The sequence below is a fragment of the Dromiciops gliroides genome, chromosome 1 (genome assembly GCF_019393635.1).
Source record: "Dromiciops gliroides isolate mDroGli1 chromosome 1, mDroGli1.pri, whole genome shotgun sequence".
In the NCBI taxonomy this organism is placed as follows: Eukaryota; Metazoa; Chordata; class Mammalia; order Microbiotheria; family Microbiotheriidae; genus Dromiciops; species Dromiciops gliroides.
In genome coordinates this window covers 630173017-630196771 of record NC_057861.1, presented here as the reverse complement: position 1 = coordinate 630196771, position 23755 = coordinate 630173017, and the positions used below count along the sequence as shown (strand labels likewise).

General features: G+C 39.9%; 1 protein-coding gene across 4 annotated transcripts; it reads left to right on the top strand.

Annotated features, from left to right (window-relative positions):
* Positions 1 to 4640: 4640 nt before the first annotated feature.
* On the top strand, positions 4641 to 23608 carry LOC122732088 (zinc finger and SCAN domain-containing protein 30-like). 4 transcript variants are annotated; one of them, XM_043972271.1, is made up of 4 exons: positions 4641 to 4702; positions 6265 to 6767; positions 15322 to 15469; positions 21093 to 23608. In XM_043972271.1, exons 2-4 carry the CDS (start codon positions 6339 to 6341, stop codon positions 22004 to 22006), a joined length of 1491 nt encoding a protein of 496 aa, XP_043828206.1. In that variant the 5' UTR covers positions 4641 to 4702; positions 6265 to 6338; the 3' UTR covers positions 22007 to 23608. The 4 variants fall into 4 exon arrangements, with proteins under 4 accessions (XP_043828206.1, XP_043828205.1, XP_043828196.1 ...); XM_043972270.1 differs by lacking the exon at positions 4641 to 4702 and adding an exon at positions 5156 to 5207; XM_043972261.1 differs by lacking the exon at positions 4641 to 4702 and adding an exon at positions 5407 to 5755.
* Positions 23609 to 23755: the final 147 nt, after the last annotated feature.

The following is a 23755-nucleotide window of genomic DNA, read 5'->3' as shown; positions in this document are numbered from 1 at the left end:
TGGAATCAGGAATACTTGTCTTCATGAGTTCAAATCTGGCCTCAGACACTTAGAAGCTGTGTGACTCTGGGCAAGTCACTTTATCCTGTTTGCTTCAGTTTCCTCACCTGTAAAATGAGCTGGAGAAGGAAATGACAAACCACTCCAGTATTTTTGCCAAGAAAACCCCAAATGGGATCACAGATAGTTGGACAAGACTGAAACTACTTAACGAATAACAACCAGACTTATGTACCTCTGACTTCTGCAGATGGGTGGGTTAGTGGTACCTTCTCATATGTCTTCTTTCAAGCCATGCTAGTTATTCATAACTTTGCAACATTCACTTCGGGTGTGTGTATATGCGTATGATTGTTCTATATGCATTGTTGTCATCATTTTGTATACTATTTTCTTGGTTCTGCTTACTTTATTTCTGTATTAGTTTATATAGATCCTTCCATGATTCTCTGTCTTCATCACACACATCATTTCTTTTTTTTAAAGTTTTTTTGTTGTTTGTTTTTCACATCATTTCTTTTTCTTTTTCTTTTTCTTTTTTTTTTTTGCAGGGCAATTGGGGTTGACTTGCCCGAGGTCACCAAAATGTTTTTTACTGGTTTATAGCTCTATCAAAATGTACCAATGTGCCTATTTCCCTCAAACCCTTTGCAGTCCTTTTGAAAACTATTTGTTCATATTCTTTGACTATCTGTTGGGAAATGGCTTTTGATTTTATATATGTGTGTGCATATGTATATATATATACACATACATATAAATACAAATTGTTTATATGCATATGTGTGTGTGTCGTGTTTACATACCAAACCCTTGTCAGAGAAATTTGATACAAAGATTTTTGTCCCCCATTTTACTGCTTCCTTTCTTAACCTAGGTGCATTTTTTTCTGTGCATAAATTTTTCAATGAAAGCAAAGTTATCTAATTTATCCTTTTGTAATTGCCTTTATCCTTTATTTGGTTAAGAATACATTTCCTACCTCCCCCTCCCCCCCACAAAGAGACTACATCTCCTACACATGGTTGTGAGAGGTATATCATCTGCTTATTTAAAAAATTTCTAATAGTGAGATCTTTAATATTAAGGTAGTATATCTAAGTATATTACAGAATATGGTGTAAGGTGTTGGTCTGACTCTAATTGCTGCCATAATGCTTTTAAGTTTTTTCAGCAGCTTTTATCAAATGGGGAGTTATTTCCTAGGTAATTTTTGTTTTCTGGTTTATCAAACATTGGGTTATTGAGTTCCATTGTTTTTGATTCTGTTCCATTGATCTTCCTCAATTCAATTCAATAAACATTTAAATGGGGGCAGCTAGGTGGCGCAGTGGATAAAACACTGGCCCAGGATTCAGTAGGACCTGAGTTCAAATGCAATCTCAGACACTTGACGATTACTAGCTGTGTGACCCTGGACAAGTCACTTAACCCTCAGTGCCCTGCAAAAAAACCCAACAAACATTTAAGTGCCTATGTGTGCTAGGCACTGATCTAAGGTCTGGGGACACCCCCCTCCCCCCACAGCAAAAGCTCCCTCAAGGAGTTTACAATCTAATGGAGGACAACATACAGACAAATATATACAAAGCAAGCTATATACAGGATAAATAGGAAATCATTAAAAGAGGGAAAGCACTGGAATTAAGAGGGTTTAGGGAAGGTTTTGTGTAGAAGGTGAGATTTTAGTTGGACTTAAAGAAAGCTATTTGGAACAGAAGAGGGAGAGCATTCTAGGCATGGAGGACAGCCAGAGAAAATGCCTGGAGCTGAGAGGGATGCAGTGTTTCATTTGTGAAAGAACTAGGAAATCAGTGTATTAAGGGCTAAAATTCTAGCTAAACTGTCTAAACTATTTAATGAGTGGTCGCCAATAAATTATAAGCTTTAGCAAGAGTTAGACTTTTAAGCATTTATTAAGGAGAATAAGAATTTGGTAAAGAGAGAGAAAGGCCTAGATTCCTATCTATTAAAGGGAGAGCACATTTCTAGCTCTGCTCTCCACCAGAGTCCAGAGGAAAGAGAGCAAGACTGAGCGCCAGTCTCTTCCTTCCTCCTCCCACTCGCACGCGTCACTTCCTTTTCCCAAAGAAAAGACTCCTGGTCTTGCCCTCAAAGACCTTCACTTCATGGGTGGAACTCTTCTACAGTAAGTCTCCAGCAGGTGGCGTCATTCCAATCGTTACAAGTGTCACTGTATCAAAGGGTTTGTGTGTGGATAAGGTGTAAAAGTGGGCTAGGCTATGAAGGGCTTTGATTGCTAAACAGAACATTTTGTATTTGCTCTTGAGGCAAAGCCACTGGAGTTTATCAAGTAGGGGAGAGACATAATTAGATCTGGGTATTAGGAAAACTACTTTAGTGAATGAATGGAGGATAGACTGGAGTGGGGAGAGACTTGAGGCAGACAAGGCTATTGCAATAATCAAGGCATGAGGTGATGAGGGCCTAAACTAGAGTGGTGGCAGTATCAAAGGAGAGAAGAGGGGAGTGTTGCAAAGACAGCAAGGTGAGGCTCAGAGATAATGAGGAATCCTGGATGAACCTGAAGGATGGGAAGGATGGTGCTGCCTCTAAAGTAATAGGGAAGGTAGGAAGGAGGGTGGGTTTAGGGGAAAAGAAGAATTCTGTTTTGGACATAGTGAGGTCCCCCCAACTTATTTTAATTTTAACTAAAAAATATTTGTGGTAAAATTAGTTCTTGTCTCAGGAGAACATCTGCTTTGCCTTAAGCACAGCTGAGACAGGAACGAGGTCTAGCTTTGCTTCTACAACTATTTCTCTCTCAAAGACAGGGCAATGAGGAGGGATTTCCAACAGCTGAGGGTCCAGTGAAAGGAGTTCCTAAACAGAAAGCCCAAAGCCTCACTTCTCCCAGGCCTGTGGAGCCATAGGGATTGTCTATCTGAAGGTCAGGGTGAGGGCTGGGGAAGAAATTTATGTCTCACTACTATTTTTTAACCAATACCAGATGATTTTTATAACTACTGCTTTTTAATATAGTTTGAGATCTGGAAGTACTATTCATCCTTTGACCTGTCAGTCCAGAAGAAATCCTGAAACCTAAAAAAGTTTGTAGAAAGGATTTTATTAAGTTGGTTTAGCAGAGGGGAGAGGCAGATAAAGGTATTGGTCATCTTCTCCCAATCTCTGTTAAGTCTTGTGTGTGTGTGTGTGTGTGTGTGTGTGTGCTTGCAGGTAAATATAAATATTCAATAAAATTTGGGCAAAGCCAAAACACAAGATATCAAACACAAAGGACCCAAGACATTGGTCTGTACAAAACAAGACCTGGTTAGGGTTTAAGTATTCCTTACAGTGATCTCTTGGCTCCCTTGGAGAGTCTCTTCAATCGTCATGACTTCCACCTAACGGTCTGAGTTAAACAATATTAGCCACATAAAGCTAGGTTCAAACAATATTAACAAATAATAAAACATTTTCTCTGTAGCCCCTACCTCTTTTTATTATTTCTCTCGATATTCTAGATAGTTTGCATTTTTCAAATAAATTTTGTGATTATCAAGTTCTAAAAAGTACCTCTTTGACAATTTGATAAGTATAGCATTATATATATATGTGTGTGTGTGTATATATATATATATATATATATATATATATATAAATAATAAGGTCCCTCTTTGCCTATACTTTTTTAATCACTTTTTTTTTTTTTTGAGGAGCAGTGGGGGTTAAGTGACTTGCCCAGGGTCACACAGCTAGTAAGTGTCAAGTGTCTGAGGCCAGATTTGAACTCAGGTACTCCTGAATCCAGGGCCGGTGCTTTATCCACTGTGCCACCTAGCTGCCCCCTGCCTATACTTTTTTAAAAGCATAAATGAGTTTCATTTTTCAAGGCTTTTTACTACATCTATTGAGATAATGTTGTGGTTTTTGTTTTTTGTTTTTAATATGATTGTGCTGTTTTCCTAAAATCCCTAGTAAAAATCCAACTTGTTCATAATGAATGATTTCTTTTTCTTTCTTTTTTTTTTTTTTTGCAGGACAGTGAGGGTTAAGTGACCTGCCCAGGATCACACAGCTAGTGGTATATAAATGTAAAGGAATACTACTGTGCTTATAAGGAATGATGAGCAGGCAGATTTCAGAAAAAAAACTGGACTTACATGACCTGATGCTGAGTGAAGTGAGCAGAACCAGGAGTACATTATACACAATAACAGCAACATAGTGTGATGATCAACTGTGATAGACTTAGCTCTTTTCAGTAATACAATGATCCAAGACAATTTCAAAAGATTCACGATGGAAAATACTCTCCATATATGATATAGGTTATATATGTACAATCATCTTAAACATATTTCCACATTAGTCATGTGGTGAAAGAATCAGAACAAAAGGGGAAAACCACAAAAAAAGAAAAAAAACAAGTAAAGTAAAAATAGTATGCTTTGATCTGCGTTCAGACTCGATAGTTTGAGGGGGGGATTCTGGATGTGGAGAGTATTTTCCAGAAGAAAAAGTAAAAAGAGGATGAGGAAAGGACTGGTATTAGTCACTAACTCCGCACTGGCAGCTGGGTGATGGGTACAGTGTCTAGAGTCACGGAAACCTGAATGCAAATCCAGCCGCAGCCACTCACTGCGTTGTCAGCCTGGGCAAGCCACTTAACCTCTGCCTGAGTTTTCTCATCCGCAAAATGGGGATACTCACAGTCCCTACACACCAGGGGTGTTGTGTGAGATACTATTTCTCTGCAAACCTTCAAGCGCTCTCTTGTGATTGCTGGATTTAGAAATGTACCTCAAAGTCACAGGTATCAAAGCTACCTGGTACTGGGGGGAGGGTGGGTGTAGACAGAGAAGCAGGCAAATGGAACGGAATAGCGAACCCCAAGTGCTGAAGAAGTCGGTGTGGGATAAACACCTACCCCCAAACCCTGGAGAAAGCCAGTGGTCCGCAGGGCAGGTGGACCAAGAGGCCGGCCTTTGCACCCGCGCCCACAGGGAGCCCCGTGAGTCGGGGAGCTTGGACGGGAGGGTCACCTCCTGGAGGCAGCCGATGCCAAGGGCCAGACCGCCAGCCGCGGCTGCTTCTCCTCGGAGCCAGGCCGACCCCCGGCCTCCCCCTCCTCCCCCGCGATGACGTCACCGGCGGGGGCCAGCCCGATTTCCCGGCGCCAAACTCCATCCAGGGGTTTCTCGGCCTCATCCCCACCGCCATCTTCCCTGTGGGTAAAGGAGGTAAGGAGGCGGGAGGGGGAGGGGCTCCCCTTCTTCTAGGTGGAGGATCCAGGACTCGCTTAACACACGGAGCTCCTGGAGGACAATTCCCTTAGAGGGAGGACTTCAGCAAGCATCTACAGCTGCTGCTCACAGGATGTCATGGAAGCTTGTACGGGTTGTCTCTGGACTACGATTCCCAGAGGCCTCCGGAGCTTCGGGACGTCCATTTTTCCCCCGACTACGTTTCCCAGAAATCCGGGAGGCGCCGTTCTCGGGGGACCCGGAGCCAGCTTCCTTTCTCTGCTGGACTCTGAGCCTTGAGCTCCCTCACTCAGTGAAGCCTTTGAGTGGTAGCTCTGGCTGCAGCGCGCCCGTGTACTGTGGACCTACGTACGCCCTCTTGTGTAGAGCCAGCCCCGGGCCGGAGCATGGACTCTGGTGGAGTCACGTGCCGCCGAAGCCCGTCTCTATAGCAACCGCTTGACAGTGGTCCGTCTGTCTCAATCACCCAGAGAAGGGCGGAAACCCAGCCTGGAGGTTCCGGGAAATGTAGTCTGGAAGCAGAGGTGCAGAGAGGGTCCTGGGGTTGGAAGTGTTCCAGCAATGGGCAGGAACCAAACCAGTTCAAGAGACCAGAGATGATGGGGATGACCGCAGGTCCCTGTGTCAGCTGAGAGCCCTTATGTACGAAGTCTGTGAATTTGTCAGTTGTGTTTCCTGGCCCCTTAATGGTATTGGGGGCGTGTGAGTTTGTGAAGGATACATTACTGGAAGGATAGGCGTGGGGGGCGTCGGCAGTTGGGGCTTTTGCGCATGCTTGTTGGTATTACAGGGACTACCTGGAGTGTGACCTCAGTGAGGTCTGGTGACCGCTAGGGGGCTCACAAAGTCATGATATTTCTATTTCCCCAAAGAGAAAAATATCCTCAATTGCTTAGGAATTACTTGTTTAACTTTTGTCAGAGTTACGTTCAATGAATTATCCTTCTAGCTGACCTTCCTTAAGTTGCTTAAGGTCTCTAATATCTCTTTAAGTTTAATAACTCATTGTTAACTGTGATTTCTTATACCTTAGGCGTGAAGAGCAGCCTAAAGGGAATCTCTTTGAGGCATAGATCCGAGTGGTTATAAAAACTTGAACAAGCTCAAATGGCTCTAGAATCCAGAGAGGCTGCTGCCCTCGATCCTCAGAATCCAGCAGGGAAAGAGAGACTTCAGGTAGTAAAAGTAAAGGTGGAGGAAGAAGAGGATTACCTGTGGGGAGATAAAGGGAGCGAGAAGAGGAACAGCCCTTCCACCCAAGAGATCTTCCGCCTGCGGTTCCGGCACTTTGGCTACAGTGACACACCTGGACCCCGAGAGGCTCTGAGCAAACTCCGGGAACTTTGCCATCAGTGGCTAAGACCAGAGATCCACACGAAGGAGCAGATTCTAGAGCTGTTAGTCCTGGAACAGTTCCTGACCATTTTGCCAGAGGACCTGCAGACCTGGGTGGGAGATCAGCATCCAGAGAGTGGAGAGGAGGTGGTAACGGTGCTGGAAGATTTGGAGCGAGAGCTTGGTGAACCAGGACGTCAGGTGGGAAAGAGGCAGGTGTGATTTATTGTGGTGAAATGGGGTTATGTTGTCTCCTCTGTTAGATTGTGAGCTCCTTGGGAGCAGGGACTGCTTTTTGCCTTTCTTTGCCTGACACATAGTAGCAGCTTAATAAATGCTTATTGACTTGGTTTGTTGATTAAGGGAAAAGTAATGGGAAGAAAGTGACTGAGTTCAAATCTTTAGCGTGCATGTATTTGTCTCTTCTCTACTCTCCTGTTACCAACTGCTCAACTGGTCTTGACCAACTGTCAGAAATATAGGAATTCCCTCCTATAGGGAGGGTATAGGCAATCTGTTTATAGACTCATTCAGATATTTATTGATTGCCTGCTATATTTCAGGCACTGGTAATCATGTGAGAGGTACAAAAAAGCATAAGACACAATTCTTGCTTCCTGTGTTTTCTAAAAATTGATGAAGTGGTTCTAGATTCAGTTCAGTAAATATTTATATTCCTAACCATTGTAACTTCCTTGGGTATTGAGAATCTGGTAGGGAAGATAAGACAGTTATTCTAATCCCAAATAAATGTAGCAAAAATATAGGAGAGGTACAGATTGTTCTAATAGTTCAGAAAAGGAGGCACTTGCTCCTGGCTGGTGGTGGTGGAAAGACTTGAAGCCAAGAAAAGTTCTTTTGAAGGAGATATCTGTGTTGCTGTACATTGAAAGAGGATGAGAGGTAGACTCTCAAAAGCTAGGTTGGATCTAGGATTCGGGACAGAAGGGAAGTTAGTGCATTCCTGCTGTGAGTACTAACTGTGTGATAGTCAGAGTAAACATTTAGAGCCAGGAAGTGGGCTTCTAATGTTAGGGTAGGTAGTGGGGACCTATTGATGCTTTTTAATGGAAGGAAATGGGATGAATGGAGCTATTGTTAAAGAGTCATTGAGCAGTCCTAGGAGGTGATAAGGTTGGAGTCTGGGAAATTGGTTGAGGATTATTGCACTATTCCAGAGGAAAGGTAGCAAGGGCCTGCTCTAGTGGAAATGTAAATGAAAAAGATGGGATGTTTGTGAGAAAGATTTCAGAGAAAGGATCAACAGGATCTATGTTTCTTCTGTCTCCCTTGGACACATCCAAAGATAATGCCAAGGTTTCCTGTATGCCTGAGAGTTTGTTCATCTCATTGACAGAACTGGGGGTGAATGGGCAGAACTTATTTGTTTAGTTTGGGACATGTTGAGATTGGGGTACCCCAGGTCATCTAGCGCAGGATTTCTTAAACTCATGACCCCTTTTTACCTGAGAAATTTTTACATGACCCGAGTTATATAGGTATATAAAATAGGGATACATAACCTTTTACTGTTGCCAACTTTTTCATGACCCCCCCCCCAACATTCAGCTACACAATCCTCAGTTTAAGAAGCTAGGTTCTAGCAAATAATTGTAAACCAAGAGAGAAGTTAGAGACATAGCAATGGGAGTCATCTGCTTCCAACAGCGCCCAGAGGTGGAGTTGTGGGTATGGATAATATCACCAAGGAGAGAGAGAATGGTAAAAGAAAGGGCTCAAGGATAGAGCTTTTCAGGACATCTACCTCTAGAGGATAGCAAGAGGAAGAGAGAAATCAAAGGAGATTGAGGAAGAGGATTGGCAAGCAGAAAACTCTAAGAGTATAGTGTCTAAGAAGCCAAGTAGGGAGAAAAGGAAGGAGAGAGTTAGGGAACAGGTTACCTGTGTCAGATGCTGCAGAGAGATCAAGGCTGACAAATCAGAAGGTGGTCACTGGATTGGTGGGTAGACAAGCCAGAGTAATATGAAAGGGCAGGTAATGAGGAAGAAGAAATGAATGTAGTTCATTCTTTCTTGAAATTTGACACCAAAGAGGAGGAAAGAAGGTAGAGTGGTCACTTGAAAGAAGTAGCAATGGCAGTAGAAAGTTTTTGTCTTCCAGATAAGGGAGGTTAAACAGGGTTTGTAGGTGGGAGGAAAGAGCTTGCTGAGAGAAAGAGAAACTTAATAATAATAGCTAGTATGTATAGATTGCTCGAAGTTTTGCGAAGTGCCCTCTACTCACCTGTTATCTCATTTAGTGCTGACAACAAGCCTGTGATCACAGTGACCTTCCCAGGGTCAGAGAGCCAGAAGTGTGTGAGGCAGGATTCCTCCTCAGATCTTGTTGATTCCATTATGGAAAGGATTATCATAATCCTGGAGGAGGCAAGAGGGATGGGGTCAAAATGCTCAGTGGAGTGAGTCTTGGCAAAGAGGAAGGCCACCTGTTTCTTTGAGCCACGAGGGAAGAAAGATGGGTGAGGTAGAGAGAAGTTTTGAAGTGAGGAGGAAGAGAGAAGTTGAGGAGTTTTAGGTCAGATGACAGTCTTCTCAGGCTAAGTAGGAAGGGGAGATCATCTGTGATTAGGGAAGGGGGTAGGAAGTGAAGCTGGGGACTTGGGGGAAGTAGAAGAAATGTGGGGAATGTGATAGGGAGTAAGTTGTAGTGAGAGACCCAGCCTGCTGTCGGCATGGTTGTTTTAGACCTACTCTCCCGCTGGGCACACTTTGTGACTTCTTACCAGCCAAGTGTTATTCAGGCTTGGGGATGGGTCAGTATGGAAGGTGAAAGGGGCAAAAGATCTAGGGTGATGCCTAATGTCATTGAACTAGCTGACCCATGGGGCTCAAGGCTGGGTAGAGCCAGAGCAGCAGGGAAGGTAGAGGGGACTGAATGAACATCGTTGTGATTATGGGGAGCAGGTTTGGTAGGAATGGAGAGGTGGAGAGTTAGATTGTGATCAGAGAAGGGAATTTAAGAGTTGCACACTGGAGCTGGAGCACTTTATCATACATAACAATAGAAAAAACTACAGTCTACATCCCATGATTCATTCCTAAATAAGTGATCTATCTCAGTGGTCCCAAGCCTGTGGGCTCTAGACTCCTGGAGGCCTCTGCAGTGGTTGCAAGGGGGATGTAAACACTATCATTCTCATCTTTAGTTCTAGCAAAATGTGCCTGTCAATACAGCTACTGGGGAGGGGGGGGCGGTGCATTTTTTTTTTTCTTTAAAAAGGGGCCCTTATACTTGGGACACTATGGACCATAAATGTGAATTGTCAGTTGATTAGTCTGGTAAGTTTTTGTGGAAAATGCATAAACTTTGAACTGGTTCTTGAGGGATAAATAAGCATATATATAAGTGGGAGAGTGTGGATACACACACACACACACACACACACACACACTTACATATAAACAGACCTGCCCTTGCAAGCACAGTGAGTAAGGGACCATGGTTAGGGAGCCAGACAAGAATAAAGTATTGATGGCCTACTCGATCACTCTGGGGTAGAGGATTCATATAAGATAATAGTTTGGGGCTGCAAAGGGAGCCTAAGGAGTTTGGGCTTGATTAATGTCATTAGGGACCCCATGAAGGTTTCTTTTGAGCAAGGGAGTGTTATGAGGAAAAGCAGTTTTAGTAAGATTATTCTGCTGGCTTTCAGTCATTTTGCAGTCATGTCTTACTCTTTGTGACCCCATTTGGGGTTTTCTTGGCAAAGATACTGGAAGGGTTTGCCATTTCCTTCTCCTGCTCATTTCACAGATGAGGAAACTGAAGCAAACAGGGTTAAGTGACTTACTCAGGGTCATACATCTAGTCAGTGTCAGTGGCCAGATTTGTACTCAGAAAGATGAATTTTTATGACTCCATCTTATTGACTTACTTAGTTAACGGAGATTGGAGGCAGGAGTACTATTTTAGGAAGCAATTTCTGTAGTCCACTAGTGAGCATTTATTAAGCATCTTCTGTATATGAGGCGCTACCCTAGGTGATAGACCAAAAAAAAAGTCAACAAATGCTGAAAACTAAAAGAAAGAAAGAAAAAAGAACACTTGTTCTGTAACAGCATGGTTTTTCACAATTTCTAAAAGTTAAAGTAGGGGGGCAGCTAAGTGGTGCAGTGGATAAAGCACTGGCCCTGGATTCAGGAGGACCTGAGTTCAAATGTGGCCTCAGACTCTTGACACTTACTAGCTGTGTGACCCTAGGCAAGTCACTTAACCCTCATTGCCCCCCCCCCCCAAAAGTTAAAGTAATATTATCAGTGTGGTAAGATTTATTTATTTATTTCTCGAGGCAGTTGGGATTAAGTGATTTGCCCACTGTCACATAGCTAGTAAGTGTAAAGTTTCTGAGGCCAGACTTGAACTCAGATCCTCCTGCCTCCAGAGATGGTTCTCTATCTACTGTGCCATCAAGCTGCCTCAATATACTTCATGTGGGGCTATTCCTTTTATTATTTATTTATTTCAATTGTAAAAGTTTAAAAATTTTTTCCAGTTACATGTAAAGATAATTTTCAACATTCATTTTTGTAAGATTTTGAGTTACAATTTTTTCTCCCTCCTTCCCATTCCTACCCGCAACAAGACAGCAAACAATCTGATATAGATTATATATGTAGAATCATGTTAAACATATTTCCATATTAGTCATGTTGTAAAAGAAGAATCAGAACAAAAGGGAAAAACCTCAAGGAACAAAAAGCAACAACAAAAAAGTAAAAATAGTATGGTTCAATCTGTATTCAGATTCCACAGTCCTTTTTATGGATGTGGAGAGAATTATCTTGGATAGGGCGGCTAGGTGGCACAGTGGATAAAGCACTGGCCCTGGATTCAGAAGGACCTGAGTTCAAATCTGGCCTCAGACACTTGATACTTACTAGCTCTGTGACCCTGGGCAAGTCACTTAACCCTCATTGCCCTGCCCCCTCACCCCCCCCCCCCCAAAAGAATTATCTTGGATCATTGTATTGCTGAGAAGAGCTAAGTCTATCACAGTGAGTGGATCATCACACAATGTTGCTGTTACTGTGTACAGTGTTCTTCTGGTTCTGTTCACTTCACTCAGCTCAGTCCACTTAAGTCTTTCCAGGTTTTTCTGGAATTTGGCTGCTCATCATTTCTTACAGCACATTTCATTTCATTCATATACCACAACTTGTTCAGCCATTCTCCAATTGATGGGCATTCCTTCATTTTTTTGTTTTGTTTTGTTTTGTGGGGCAATGAGGGTTAAATGACTTGCCCAGGGTCACACAGCTAGTGTCAAGTGTCTGAGGCTGGATTTGAACTCAGGTCCTCCTGAATCCAAGGCCAGTGCTTTATCTACTGCGCCACCTAGCTACCCTTTATTCTTTCACTTTCCAATGCTTTGCCACCACAAAAAGAGATGCTATAAATATTTTTGTACATGTGGGTCATTTTTCCCTTTTTTGTGATCTCTTAGGACTTAGTAGTGGTATACAGAATACCTAGTAGTGGTACTGCTGGGTCAAAGGGTATGCATTTTTATAGCCCTTTGGGCATAGTTCCCAAGTCCTTTGCAGAATGGTTGGATCAGTTCACAACTCCACTAACAATGCATTAGTGTTCCAATTTTCCCACATCCTCTCCAACATTTATCATTTTCCTTTTTTGTCACATTAGCTAATCTGATAGGTGTGAGGTGGTACCTCAAAGTTATTTTAATTTACATTTCTTTAATCAATAGTGATTTAGAACATTTTTTCATATGGCTATAGATAGCTTTAATTTCTTCATTTGATAACTATGTTCATATCCTTTGATCATTTCTCATTTGGGGAATGATTTTTTTGTTTGTTTGGTTTTTTTTTTTGGTGAGGCAGTTGGGGTTAAGTGACTTGCCCAGGGTCACACAGCTAGTAAGTGTCAAGTGTCTGAGGTCGGATTTGAACTCAGGTCCTCCTGAATCCAAGGCCAGTGCTTTATCCACTGCGCCACCTAGCTACCCAGATTGATTGTATTATAAATTTGATTCAGTTTTCTATATAGTTTAGATGTGAGGCTTTTGTCAGAATCACTGATTATAAAAATTGTTTCCTAGCTTTATGCTTTCCTTCTAATCTTGGTTGCATTGGTTTTGTTCATACAAACCCTTTTTAATTTAATATAATCAAAATGATACATTTTACATTTCATAATATTCTCTATCTCTTGTTTGGTCATAGATTCTTCCCCTCTCCACAGATCTGAGAGGTAAACTATTCCTTCCTCTCCTGATTTGTCTATGATATCACCCTTCATGTCTAAATCATGTACTCCTTATTTTGGTAAATGGTGTAAAATGTTGGTCTATGCCTAGTTTCTGCCATACCATTTTCCAGTTTTCCCAGCAGTTTTTGTTAAATAGTGAGTTCTTATCCCAGAAGCTGGAGTCTTTGGGTTTATCAATCAGTAGGTTACTATAGTCATTTACTACTGTGTCTCGATGCCTAACCTATTTCACTGATTTATCACTCCATTTCTTAGTCAGTACCAAATAGTTCTGATGACTGCCATTTTATTATATAGTTTTAGATTTGGTATGGCTATTTTGGTATGTGCATCTTTTTCATTAACTCCCTTGATATTCTTTTCATTTATTTATTTATTTGTTTGTTTGTTTGTTTATTTATTTGTTTGTTTATTTTGTGGGGCAATGGAGGTTAAGTGACTTGCCCATGGTCACACAGCTAGTAAGTGTCAAGTGTCTGAGGCTGGATTTGAACTCAGGTACTCTTGAATCCAGGGCTGGTGCCTTTATCCACTGCACCATCTAGCTGCCCCCTCCCTTGATATTCTTGACATTCTGTTCTTCCAGATGAATTTTGTTATTATTTTTTTTCTAGCTCTATAAAATAGTTTTTGGGTAATTTGATAGGTGTGGCATTGAATAAGTAAATTAATTTAGGTGGAATTTTCATTTTTATTTTATCAGCTTGGCCTATCCATGAGCAATTAATATTTTTCCAATTATTTAGATCTGATTTTGTTTGTGTGAAAAGTATTTTGTAATTGTGTTCATATAGTTCCTAGGTTTGTCTTGGTGGGTAGATTCCCAAATATTTTATATTGTATACAGTTTTTGTTTTTTTTGCGGGGCAGTGGGGGTTAAGTGACTTGCCCAGGGTCACACAGCTAGTAAGTGTCAAGTGTCTGAGGCTGGATTTGAACTCAGGTCCTCCTGAATCCAGGGCCAGTGCCCTATCCACTGTGCTACCTAGCTGCCCCATATACAGTTATTTTAAATGGAATTTCTCTATCTTTTGCTACTGGGCTTTGTTGGCCATATATAGAAATGCTGATGATTCGTGTGGATTTATTTTATATCCTGCAATTTTGCTAAAGTTGTTAATTGTTTCAAGTAGTTTTTAAAATTGATTTTCTAGGATTCATATCATCTACAAAGAGTAGTAGTTTTGTTTCTTCCTTCTATTCTAATTCCTTCAGGTTTTTTTTCTTCTCCGATTGCTAAAGCTAATCTGAATAATTGAATAATATTGAATAATAGAGGTGATAATGTACATCCCTCCTTCACTCTGGATCTTATTGCGAATGTCTCTAACTTATATCTGTTACATATAATGCTTGCTGATGCTTTTCTTTTCTTTCTTTCTTTCCTTATTTTTGTGGGGCTGTGGAGGTTAAGTGACTTGCCCAGGGTCACATAGCTAGTAAGTGTCAAGTGTCTGAGGCTGGATTTGAACTCATGTCCTCCTGAATCCAGGGCTGGTGCTTCATCCACTGTGCCACCTAGCTGCCCCTTGCTGATGCTTTTAGATAGATACTGTATTTCTTTCTTTCTTTTTTTTTAAAGAGGCACTCAGGGTTAAGTGACTTGCCCAGGGTCACACAAACTAGCAAGTGTCTGAGGCCAGATTTGAACATAGGTCCTCCTGACTTCAGGGCCAATGCTCTAACTTCTGAGCCATGTGGCTGTCCTGGTAAGATTTATTAATGGTAAAAGTTAAGACCATAATTTATTTTTAATTAATAAAAATGGATAAATATAAATAGGAATATCTTCATAATTGTTTCAAGATTTCTTGTACATTCATAGTACTCAACACTAAATCATTCATTGTTCAAATAACTACATCATGATAACAGCACAAATTTCAGGAGATTTCCTGTGCATCAGTAACAGAAATTTCCTATATGATTAATTCTTTCATGTGTCAAGTCAGCCATTTTCCTGAAGGGCAGTAGACTATCATTAATAAGAAGTGCCTCCTGGGTTGTTTTATGGGTTTTGTTAATACAACCAATTTGCATCTGACAAACAAAAATTCTGGGTCTTCCTCCCTTGTCCTATATCTGTGAAGAAATATACTTTCTTTCTAAATTTTATGTTTTAGCTTCCATGGTGCTTATTTTTTTTCTGATAAAAGTATTTTATTTTTTCCCAGTTACATGTAAAGATAGTTCTCAACATTTGTTTATACAAGTTTTCCAATTTCAGATTTTTCTCCCTTCCCCCTCCCCTAGATAGCAGGTAATCTGATATAGGTTTTATATATATATATATATATATATAATAACATTAAGCATATTTCTGCATTAGTCATGTTATAAGAGAAAAATCAGAGCAACGAGGAAAAACCTCAAAATAGAAAAACAACAGCACCAAAAACAAAAGAAATAGTATGTTTCAATCAGCATCTATACTCCACAGTTCTTTTTTTTTTCCTGCATGGTGCTTCTTTCACAAAATCAAGCCTCTGTCATTATCTTCAGGTTGCCTCAAGTACACAGAGAGAGGCAGGGGCCTGGGAGAAGATGGCACCCTTGAGAGCAGCACAGAATGCACCCAGTGTTCAGCTTCAGCCTATGAACACCCGGATCAAGTGTGGGTCTCCAGAGCCCCAGTTCCTCCAAGGAAGAGGTGAGGAGCATGATTGAATATCAGAGAGGAAGGAGGGAGAGCAGAGGTGGTTATGAGAGTGGGGGTTATTTTTAACATGGGTTGGAACGGGGTCTGCCTCCTCTTTCTTGTCTTTGGTGATTGTGTGATGTATAGGATTTGGTATTAGAGGATGTTAGTTGAAATGCTGGCTTTGCCAATTCCAATCATTGTGATTTTGGGCCAGTCATGTAACTTGTCTGGGCCTCGATTTTCTCTTCTGTGAAGTGAAGGGTTGGACAAGATGGCCCTTCAGGTCCCTTCCCATTTAAAAAATCTATGATTCCATGAAGGGATTTTTGAAGGGATTTTCATTTAAAGACCAGTCATTTCAGGTGCTACATGATCTTGTAAATTAGAAGATCAGAATTGTCAGTATCTTTAACACTAGTGTCTTGTCTTTTCTTTCTTTCTTTCTTTCTTTCTTTCTTTCTTTCTTTCTTTCTTTCTTTCTTTCTTTCTTTCTTTCTTTCTTTCTTTCTTGCTTTCTTCCTTTCTTCCTTTCTTCCTTTCTTCCTTTCTTCCTTTCTTCCTTTCTTCCTTTCTTCCTTTCTTCCTTTCTTCCTTTCTTCCTTTCTTCCTTTCTTCCTTTCTTCCTTTCTTCCTTTCTTCCTTTCTTCCTTTCTTCCTTTCTTTCTTCCTTTCTTTCTTCCTTTCTTTCTTCCTTTCTTTCTTCCTTTCTTTCTTCCTTTCTTTCTTCCTTTCTTTCTTCCTTTCTTTCTTCCTTTCTTTCTTCCTTTCTTTCTTCCTTTCTTTCTTCCTTTCTTTCTTTCTTTCTTTCTTTCTTTCTTTCTTTCTTTCTTTCTTTCTTTCTTTCTTTCTTTCTTTCTTTCTTTCTTCCTTCCTTCCTTTCTTCCTTCCTTCCTTCCTTCCTTCCTTCCTTCCTTCCTTCCTTCCTTTCTTTCTTTCTTTCTTTCTTTCTTTCTTTCTTTCTTTCTTTCTTTCTTTCTTTCTTTCTTTCTTTCTTTCTTTCTTTCTTTCTTTCTTTCTTTCTTTGCGGGGCAATGAAGATTAAGTAACTTGCCCAGAGTCACACAGCTAGTAAGTGTCAAATGTCTGAGGCCAGATCCAGGGCCAGTGCTTTATCCATTGTGCCACCTAGGTGTTCCAAGTGTCTTTTCAATAAGAAAAAATTACATTCCTGATTCAATTATCCACAGCAAATGTTGCTTAAGTGGTTTAATTGACAGTATTACAAAGCTGATACTACATTTGCCATGTTAACAATCAAGATAAATCAGCAAGCATATATTAAGCTCCTACTGTGTGCCACATATTTTGGTAAGCATTGATTATGCAAAGAAAAGAAATCCAATCTTTGTTCTTAAGGAGCTCACAGTTTAATGGGGCATAGAATATGAAAACAACTATTTACAAACATATATATATATATATATATATATATATAGGTTCAGTTGGAGATAATCAACAGAAGTATTATACCAGCATAACAGGGTTGAGAAAGCTTCTTGTAGAAGGTAGAATTTTAGCTAGGACTTGACAGAAGTCATGGAAAGCAAGTGGCCCGGTTGAGGAGGCATGTGAGGCATCCAGTGGGAATGCAAGGAGTGGGAAATCCATTGTTATGTTTGAGGAACAGCAAGGAGCCTCATGTCACCGCATCACCAATATATGCCTGCAGGTGAGGTTCAAGAAGACTGGAAAAGTTGGAAGCCAGGTTATAAGCCACGAGAGCTTATTGACTGGGAGAATGGAAGCAGGAGGGGAGCAAGCATTTATTTTTTTAAATTTCATTTATTTATTTGCAGGGCAATGAGGGTTAAGTGACTTGCCAGGGTCACACAGTAAGTGTCAAGTGTCTAAGACTGGATTTGAACTCAGGTCTTCCTGAATCCAGGGCCAGTGCTTTTATCCACTGTGCCACCTAGCTGCCCCCATCAAGCATTTATTATGACCCTGTTATGTAAGCAGGCACTTTGTTAAGAGCTTTACAAATATCATCTCAACAACTTTGTGAGGTAACCAGTGGATGGTGGTATTGTCAGAGGAGAGAACAGTGCAAATACCAGACATGTTATGAAGGCAGAAATGACAAGACTTGACATCTGTTTGGATGTGGGGAGGAGGTAAGAAAGAATGAGGAGTTGAGCATGATGCCTGTGTTTCTGAGCCCGTGTGGTACCCTTGACAGTGATAAGGAAGTTATGAAGAGCGAGGGAGAGTTTTTTGGGGAAAATAATGAGTTCAGTTTTAGACATGTTGCACTTAAGATAGGACATCTATGTGATATTTCAGTTTGAGATGTCTAATAGCTGGTTGGAAATTTGAGAATGGAGGTCAGGGGAGGGGTTAAGGAAGAATAAGTAGATTTGAGAATCATCCAATAGAGATGATAATTGAATACATGGAAGCTGATGATTTTACAAAAGTGAAATAGTACAGAGGGGGAAGAGAAATAAGTGTCTGAGACTGGATTTGAACTCAAATCTTCCTAATGTCAGACCCAGAGCCCCATCCACTGTGCCACCTGGCTGTCATTTCTGTGTGCAGTTGTGGGGGTGGTGTTAAGGAGGAGGAAGAGTTGCCAGCATTTTTATATCAATTTAAGGTTTACAAATATTTCATTTTATCCTCACAACTTTTTTGGGTGACGGGGTAATGGGGGTTAAGTGACTTGCCCAGGGTCACACAGCTAGTAAGTGTCAAGTGTCTGAACTGGATTTGAACCCAGGTCCTCCTGAATCTAGGGCTGGTGCTTTATGCACTGCACCACCTAGCTGTCCCTTCAACTTAAAAAAAAATTTTTTTCCCTTTTTTTCCCCCTCACAACTTTTATCCATTAGACTGTGAGCTCATTGCAGGCTGGGACTGTCTTTTGCCTTTCTTTGTATCCGCAGTGCTAAAGTACACTGTCTGGCTCATAGCAAGCTCTTTTTTTTTTTTTTTTTTTTGGTGGGGCAATTGGGGCCAAGTGACTTGCCCAGGGTCACACAGCTAGTAAGTGTCAAGGGCCCGATGCTGGATTCGAACTCAGGTCCTCCTGAATCCAGGGCTGGTGCTCTATCCACTGCGCCACCCAGCTGCCCCACAAGCTCTCTTAATAAAGGTTTATTGACTGACTTAGAACAAGTCTAGGAGGTGTGTGCTATTATTTTCCCTATTTTACTGTTGAGGAAGCTGAGGCAGACAGAGGTTAAGCTGCTTGTTCAGAGTCATACAGCTGGTAAGTGTGTAAGGCCACTTTTCAATTCCGACCTTCCCAATACCAGAGCTCCTTCCGTGGCCCCACCCAGCTGCCTCTAATAGGTTATGAAAAATGTGTAAGTTGAGAAACTGGGACATTAGGGTGTTTAAAGGAGAATGCAAAGGATGGAAGGGGTTGGAAAGTAAGGTGGATTTTTGTTAATTGGAAAAAAAATTGTAATTTATTTAAAAGGAAAAAATACTTACTGGTACTCCTTTAAACACCCTAACGTCCCAGTTCCTTCACTCTTTTTTTTTTTTTTTTTTTTTTTTTTTTTTTTTTTTTAGTGAGGCAATTGGGGTTAAGTGACTTGCCCAGGGTCACACAGCTAGTAATCTTAAGTGTCTGAGGCCGGATTTGAACTCAGGTACTCCTGACTCCAGGGCCGGTGCTCTATCCACTGCACCACCTAGCTGCCCCCCAGTTCCTTCACTCTTACACCTATGTGCTCCAGCCCATAACTCTCCTCACTTTTCCCATCCTAACTGAAAGCTCATTGCCCTCAAACTCTAATTTTCTCCCCAATCCTAGTTCAGTATGTTGTATTCCTGCTTAGTGTTTCATCTGTTTTCTGCCTTTTAAAATGTTTTATTTATGTTCTTTTTATATCACTTTATTTAAAAATTTTGTTTAAAATTTTTTTCCAGTTACATGTAAAGATTTTTTTTTGAGTTCCAAATTTTTCTCCCACCCTCTCTTCCCTCCCCGCTCCTGAGACCACCAAACAATCTGATATAGGTTATACATTATAATCATGTTAAATATATTTTCACATCAGTCACATCGTAAGAGAAGGATCAGAGCAAAAAGAAAAAAAACCGCAAGAAGGAATAAACAAAAAAGCAACAACAAAAGTGAAAATAATACGCTTCAATCTGCATTCAGATTCCACAGTTCTTTTTCTGGATGTGGGGGGCATTTCCCACCATAAGTCTTTTGCCATTGTCTTATATTGCTGAGAAGAGTTAAGTCTGTCACAGTTGATCATATCACAATGTTGTTGATACTGTGTACAATGTTCTCTTGGTTCTGCTCATTTCACTCACCATCAATTCATGTAAGTCTTTCCAGGTTTTTCTGAAATCTATCTGCTTATCATTTCTTACAGCACAATAGTATTCCCATTACATTCATATACCACAACTTGTTTAGCTATTCCCCAATTGATGGGCATCCCCTGAATTTCCAATTCTTTGCTACCACAAAGAAAGCAGCTATAAACATTTTTGTACATGTGGGTCCTTTTCCCTTTTTTATGATCTCTTTGGGACATAGACCTAGTAGTGGTATTGCTGGGTCAAAAGGTTTATATCACTTTAAATTTCCATTTTTTAAATTTCCAACCGTCCATAGCAACCTCCCTTATAACTCAGTAAGAGCAAAACAAATAAACACAATGGCCTTGCCTACCAGTATAAGCCTCATTCCATATCTCTAATTTGCCAGCCCTCTGCTGGGAGATGCATGGTTTACCAGCCATCCTCTGAAGTCAGGTCACTCCCCTGCTCAGAGTTTTGAAATCCTTGGACATTATTTTCCTTTACATAATAATGATCATGTCAATTGTTCTTTGGAGTTTGCTTCATTCTTCTGAGTGCTTCATACTGACAATTTCTTGTGACACAATAATATTTCATTATTTTTATATACCACAAAATGTTCAGACAATCCTCAGGGGATTAGCACCCACTTCCTTCAAGTTATTCATTGTGACAAAAAGTGCTGTTATAAATATTTTTTTATATGAGACCATTCCCTCGTCTTTGGCTTCCTGTGTTTTCTGATTTGTTTCTTCCTTTCTTATTGTCATAGACTCCTACATTTTTTTATGCTACATTTTCTCTCTGCCAGATACCTCTTGTTTGCTTCTCTCACTTGGCACCTGTGTTTTCAGTCTTGCTTCCTGTTACCGTTTCCTTTAGATTGGGATGCTGTTTGTGAAAGCTCACTGAAACATGTATAGATTGTATGCATGCCTTTTACAGCACATAATTTAATTTTGACTATTTTGTTTTTAAGAGGCAATGTGGCTTCATTGAAATGGTGATGAACTTAGAATCTGGATTTAAGTCCAGCTCCACAACCTATTATGTGATCTTGGTCAAGTCATTGAATCTCTCCTGGCCTCAGTGTCCTCATCTGTAAAAGAGGGTTGAAATAGATTGCCTCTAAAGACCCTTTCTACTTAAAATCTATAATCACCTCTCTTATCCTCAGTTTCCTAATGTGTAGAAATAAGGATAACCATTCTTCCTGCTTGCTCAAAGGGTTGTTGTAATAACCACAACAGATAATGTATATAAAGGACTTTGGAGATGTGAATCCTTGTCAGTATCCTCTTTAAGAAGGTTCCTTTCTCCCAGCCCACATGACATTTGTATTTTCTGTTGATCATTTCAGATTTTGAGACCAGTACCAAGTGGTCCCTTCCAAAGCAGGAACTTTCTGAAGAAGTAGAGTCACAGGAAAGGATGTCTGGAAGATTTCCAGTGGATGTTTTCAAAGGATTCAAGACTGGAGAAACCTATGAATGTGAAAGCACTTTGGACAAGCAGCAAGAAAACAAAGTGGAGAAAGTAGATGGATCAGTTTCCCAGGATGGAAATTTTATATCTTCTGAAAAAATTCCCTTAGGAGAGAATGGCCATAAATATGATAAGTGTTTGTGTAGTTGCCATATGAATTCAAACATGGTTACACAGCATAGAGTTCCAACAGGAGAGAAGCCCCATATTTCTGCTATAAACAACCAAAACTCTACACAGAATTCATCTTCTACTGTACATCAAACAGATCAGACTGTCAAGAAACCTTATGAATGTAATGAATGTGAGAAAACTTTCAAGCAGAACTCAGAACTTAGAAAACACCAGGGAATTCATATAGGAATGAAACCTCACAAATGTACTCAGTGTGGGAAAGCATTCAGCCGGCGTTCATATCTTAGGAAACATCAAAAAATTCACACTGGAGTGAAACCCTATTCATGTAGTGAATGTGGGAAAGCTTTCAGAGTTAGCTCAGACCTTATTCAACATCAAAGAATTCACACTGGAGATAAACCCTATCACTGTAGAGAATGTGGGAAAGCCTTCAATCAGAACTCTTCTCTTATTCAGCATCAGAGAATTCATACTGGAGAAAAACCCTATGAGTGTAATGAATGTGGGAGAGCTTTCAATCAACGCTCAGCTCTTACTCAACATCAGAGAATTCATACTGGAGAGAAGCCCTATGAATGTAAAGAATGTGGGAAACCCTTTAGGCATTGGTCTGGCCTTATGACACATCGAAGAGTGCACACCAAACTTTGACCTATGCATATTCTGAATATGTCAGATCTTAGACAACTTTGTAGCTGTTATTAAATCTCAGAAAATGTATCCTGGGATCAAAATCATATAAAGTAATTGTGAGCTCCTCAGGGATAGAGCCTGTGCTTGTCTTATTTTTGTATGGCTCTCTCCTGAATATCATGTGCCTATGAGACCTTCATTAAGGTTTATTTTGTGATAGACTAATCTATATAAAAAAGGTGGGGTAAACATTGTTTACTTCTTCCTTTACTTTTTACAAAACTCAAGGAATTTGAAATAAATGGGAATGTAATATCCTCAGCTGAAGCTTAGTCACTCCAAGAAACTATGAATTAGAGCAAATTTGCTCTGTCTCTTTATTCACTTTTCAGGAATCCCTATATTTGTTGTCATTTGTCATTAACACAGAGGTGTTATGAATATTATCAGTGAATTGTCCCTCTATATCTGATTATTCCTACCTCCTTCCTGACCTCCACTGGCAATTCTATGAGGAACAGAAATAGATGAAGAAAGAGATTTCAATTTTTTTTCCCCTACAGCAAAAAATGCAACTAGTTTCCTTTCTTCTGAAGCAGTATGATAGTGATAAGGGAGCTGTTAATATTAGGTTGTCAGTTTTACTGACATATACTGGGGCAAAATAGCTCTTAAAACTTTTCCCCATCAATTGTGAATTTATCTTTTCCTTTTTTTGATATGGTAATTTTGTTTTATTTTAAAATTACCTAAGGACTCATCTATTTTCTTTTTTTTTCAACTTATAGTTTTATTTATTAGTTAATTGGGTTTTTTGCTTTCAGTTTTTTTTTTATTCTCTTCTTTACTTTTCAGGATTTCTACCTTGGTTTTTAATTGGGAGGGGAGGTGCAAATTTGTTTGCTTTCTAATTATTTTACTTGCATGCCCTATTTGTTGATCTGCTTTCTCTTTTATTGGTGAAAATATTTAAGATATAACATTTCCCTCAGGTCCTGCTTTGGCTACATCCCTCAAATTTGGTATGCTATTTCTTTATTGTTATTATCTTATTGAAATCATTGTTTCTATGATTTAGTCTTTGACTCACCTTTAGGTTAGAGTTATTTAATTTCTAATCTTTGCTTCAAAGTCCATTTATTGAATATAATTTTTATTGCATTGTCATAAAAGATGAATTTAATGTTTCTGATTTTCTGCATTTGTGTGGCTTTTATGTTCTTAATACATGATCAGTTTTTGTGAAAGTACCATACACAGTTGAGAAATAGGTACTCCTTTTTGTTCCAATTCAGTATTTTCCAGAGTCCTATCATGTCTAACTTTTCTGAAATGATATCCAGGTCTTTCATTTCTTTTTTAATTTTTGGGGGGGTCAGTTATCTAGGTCTGAGATGGTAGAAACTGAAGTCCCCCACTATTTTAGTTTAATTTCTTTCTTATAATTAATTTAATTTTCCTTTAAGAATTTAGATGCTTTTACCATTTGGTATATATGTGTTTAGTATTGATATAAATTCATTGTCTGTAGTACCTTTCAGTATAATGTAGCTTTCCTGTTTATTTCTCTTAATTAGATCTATTTTTCTTGTTGCTTTATCTGAGATCATGATTGCTTCCCCTGCCTTTTTTTTATTTCAAGTGAAGGAAAATAAATTGCATCAGCCTCTTATTTTAACTCTCTGTGTATCTTTCTGTTTCAAGTGTGTTTCTTGTGTACAATATATTGTTGGATTCTGGTTTATAATCATTCTGCCATACTTGTCC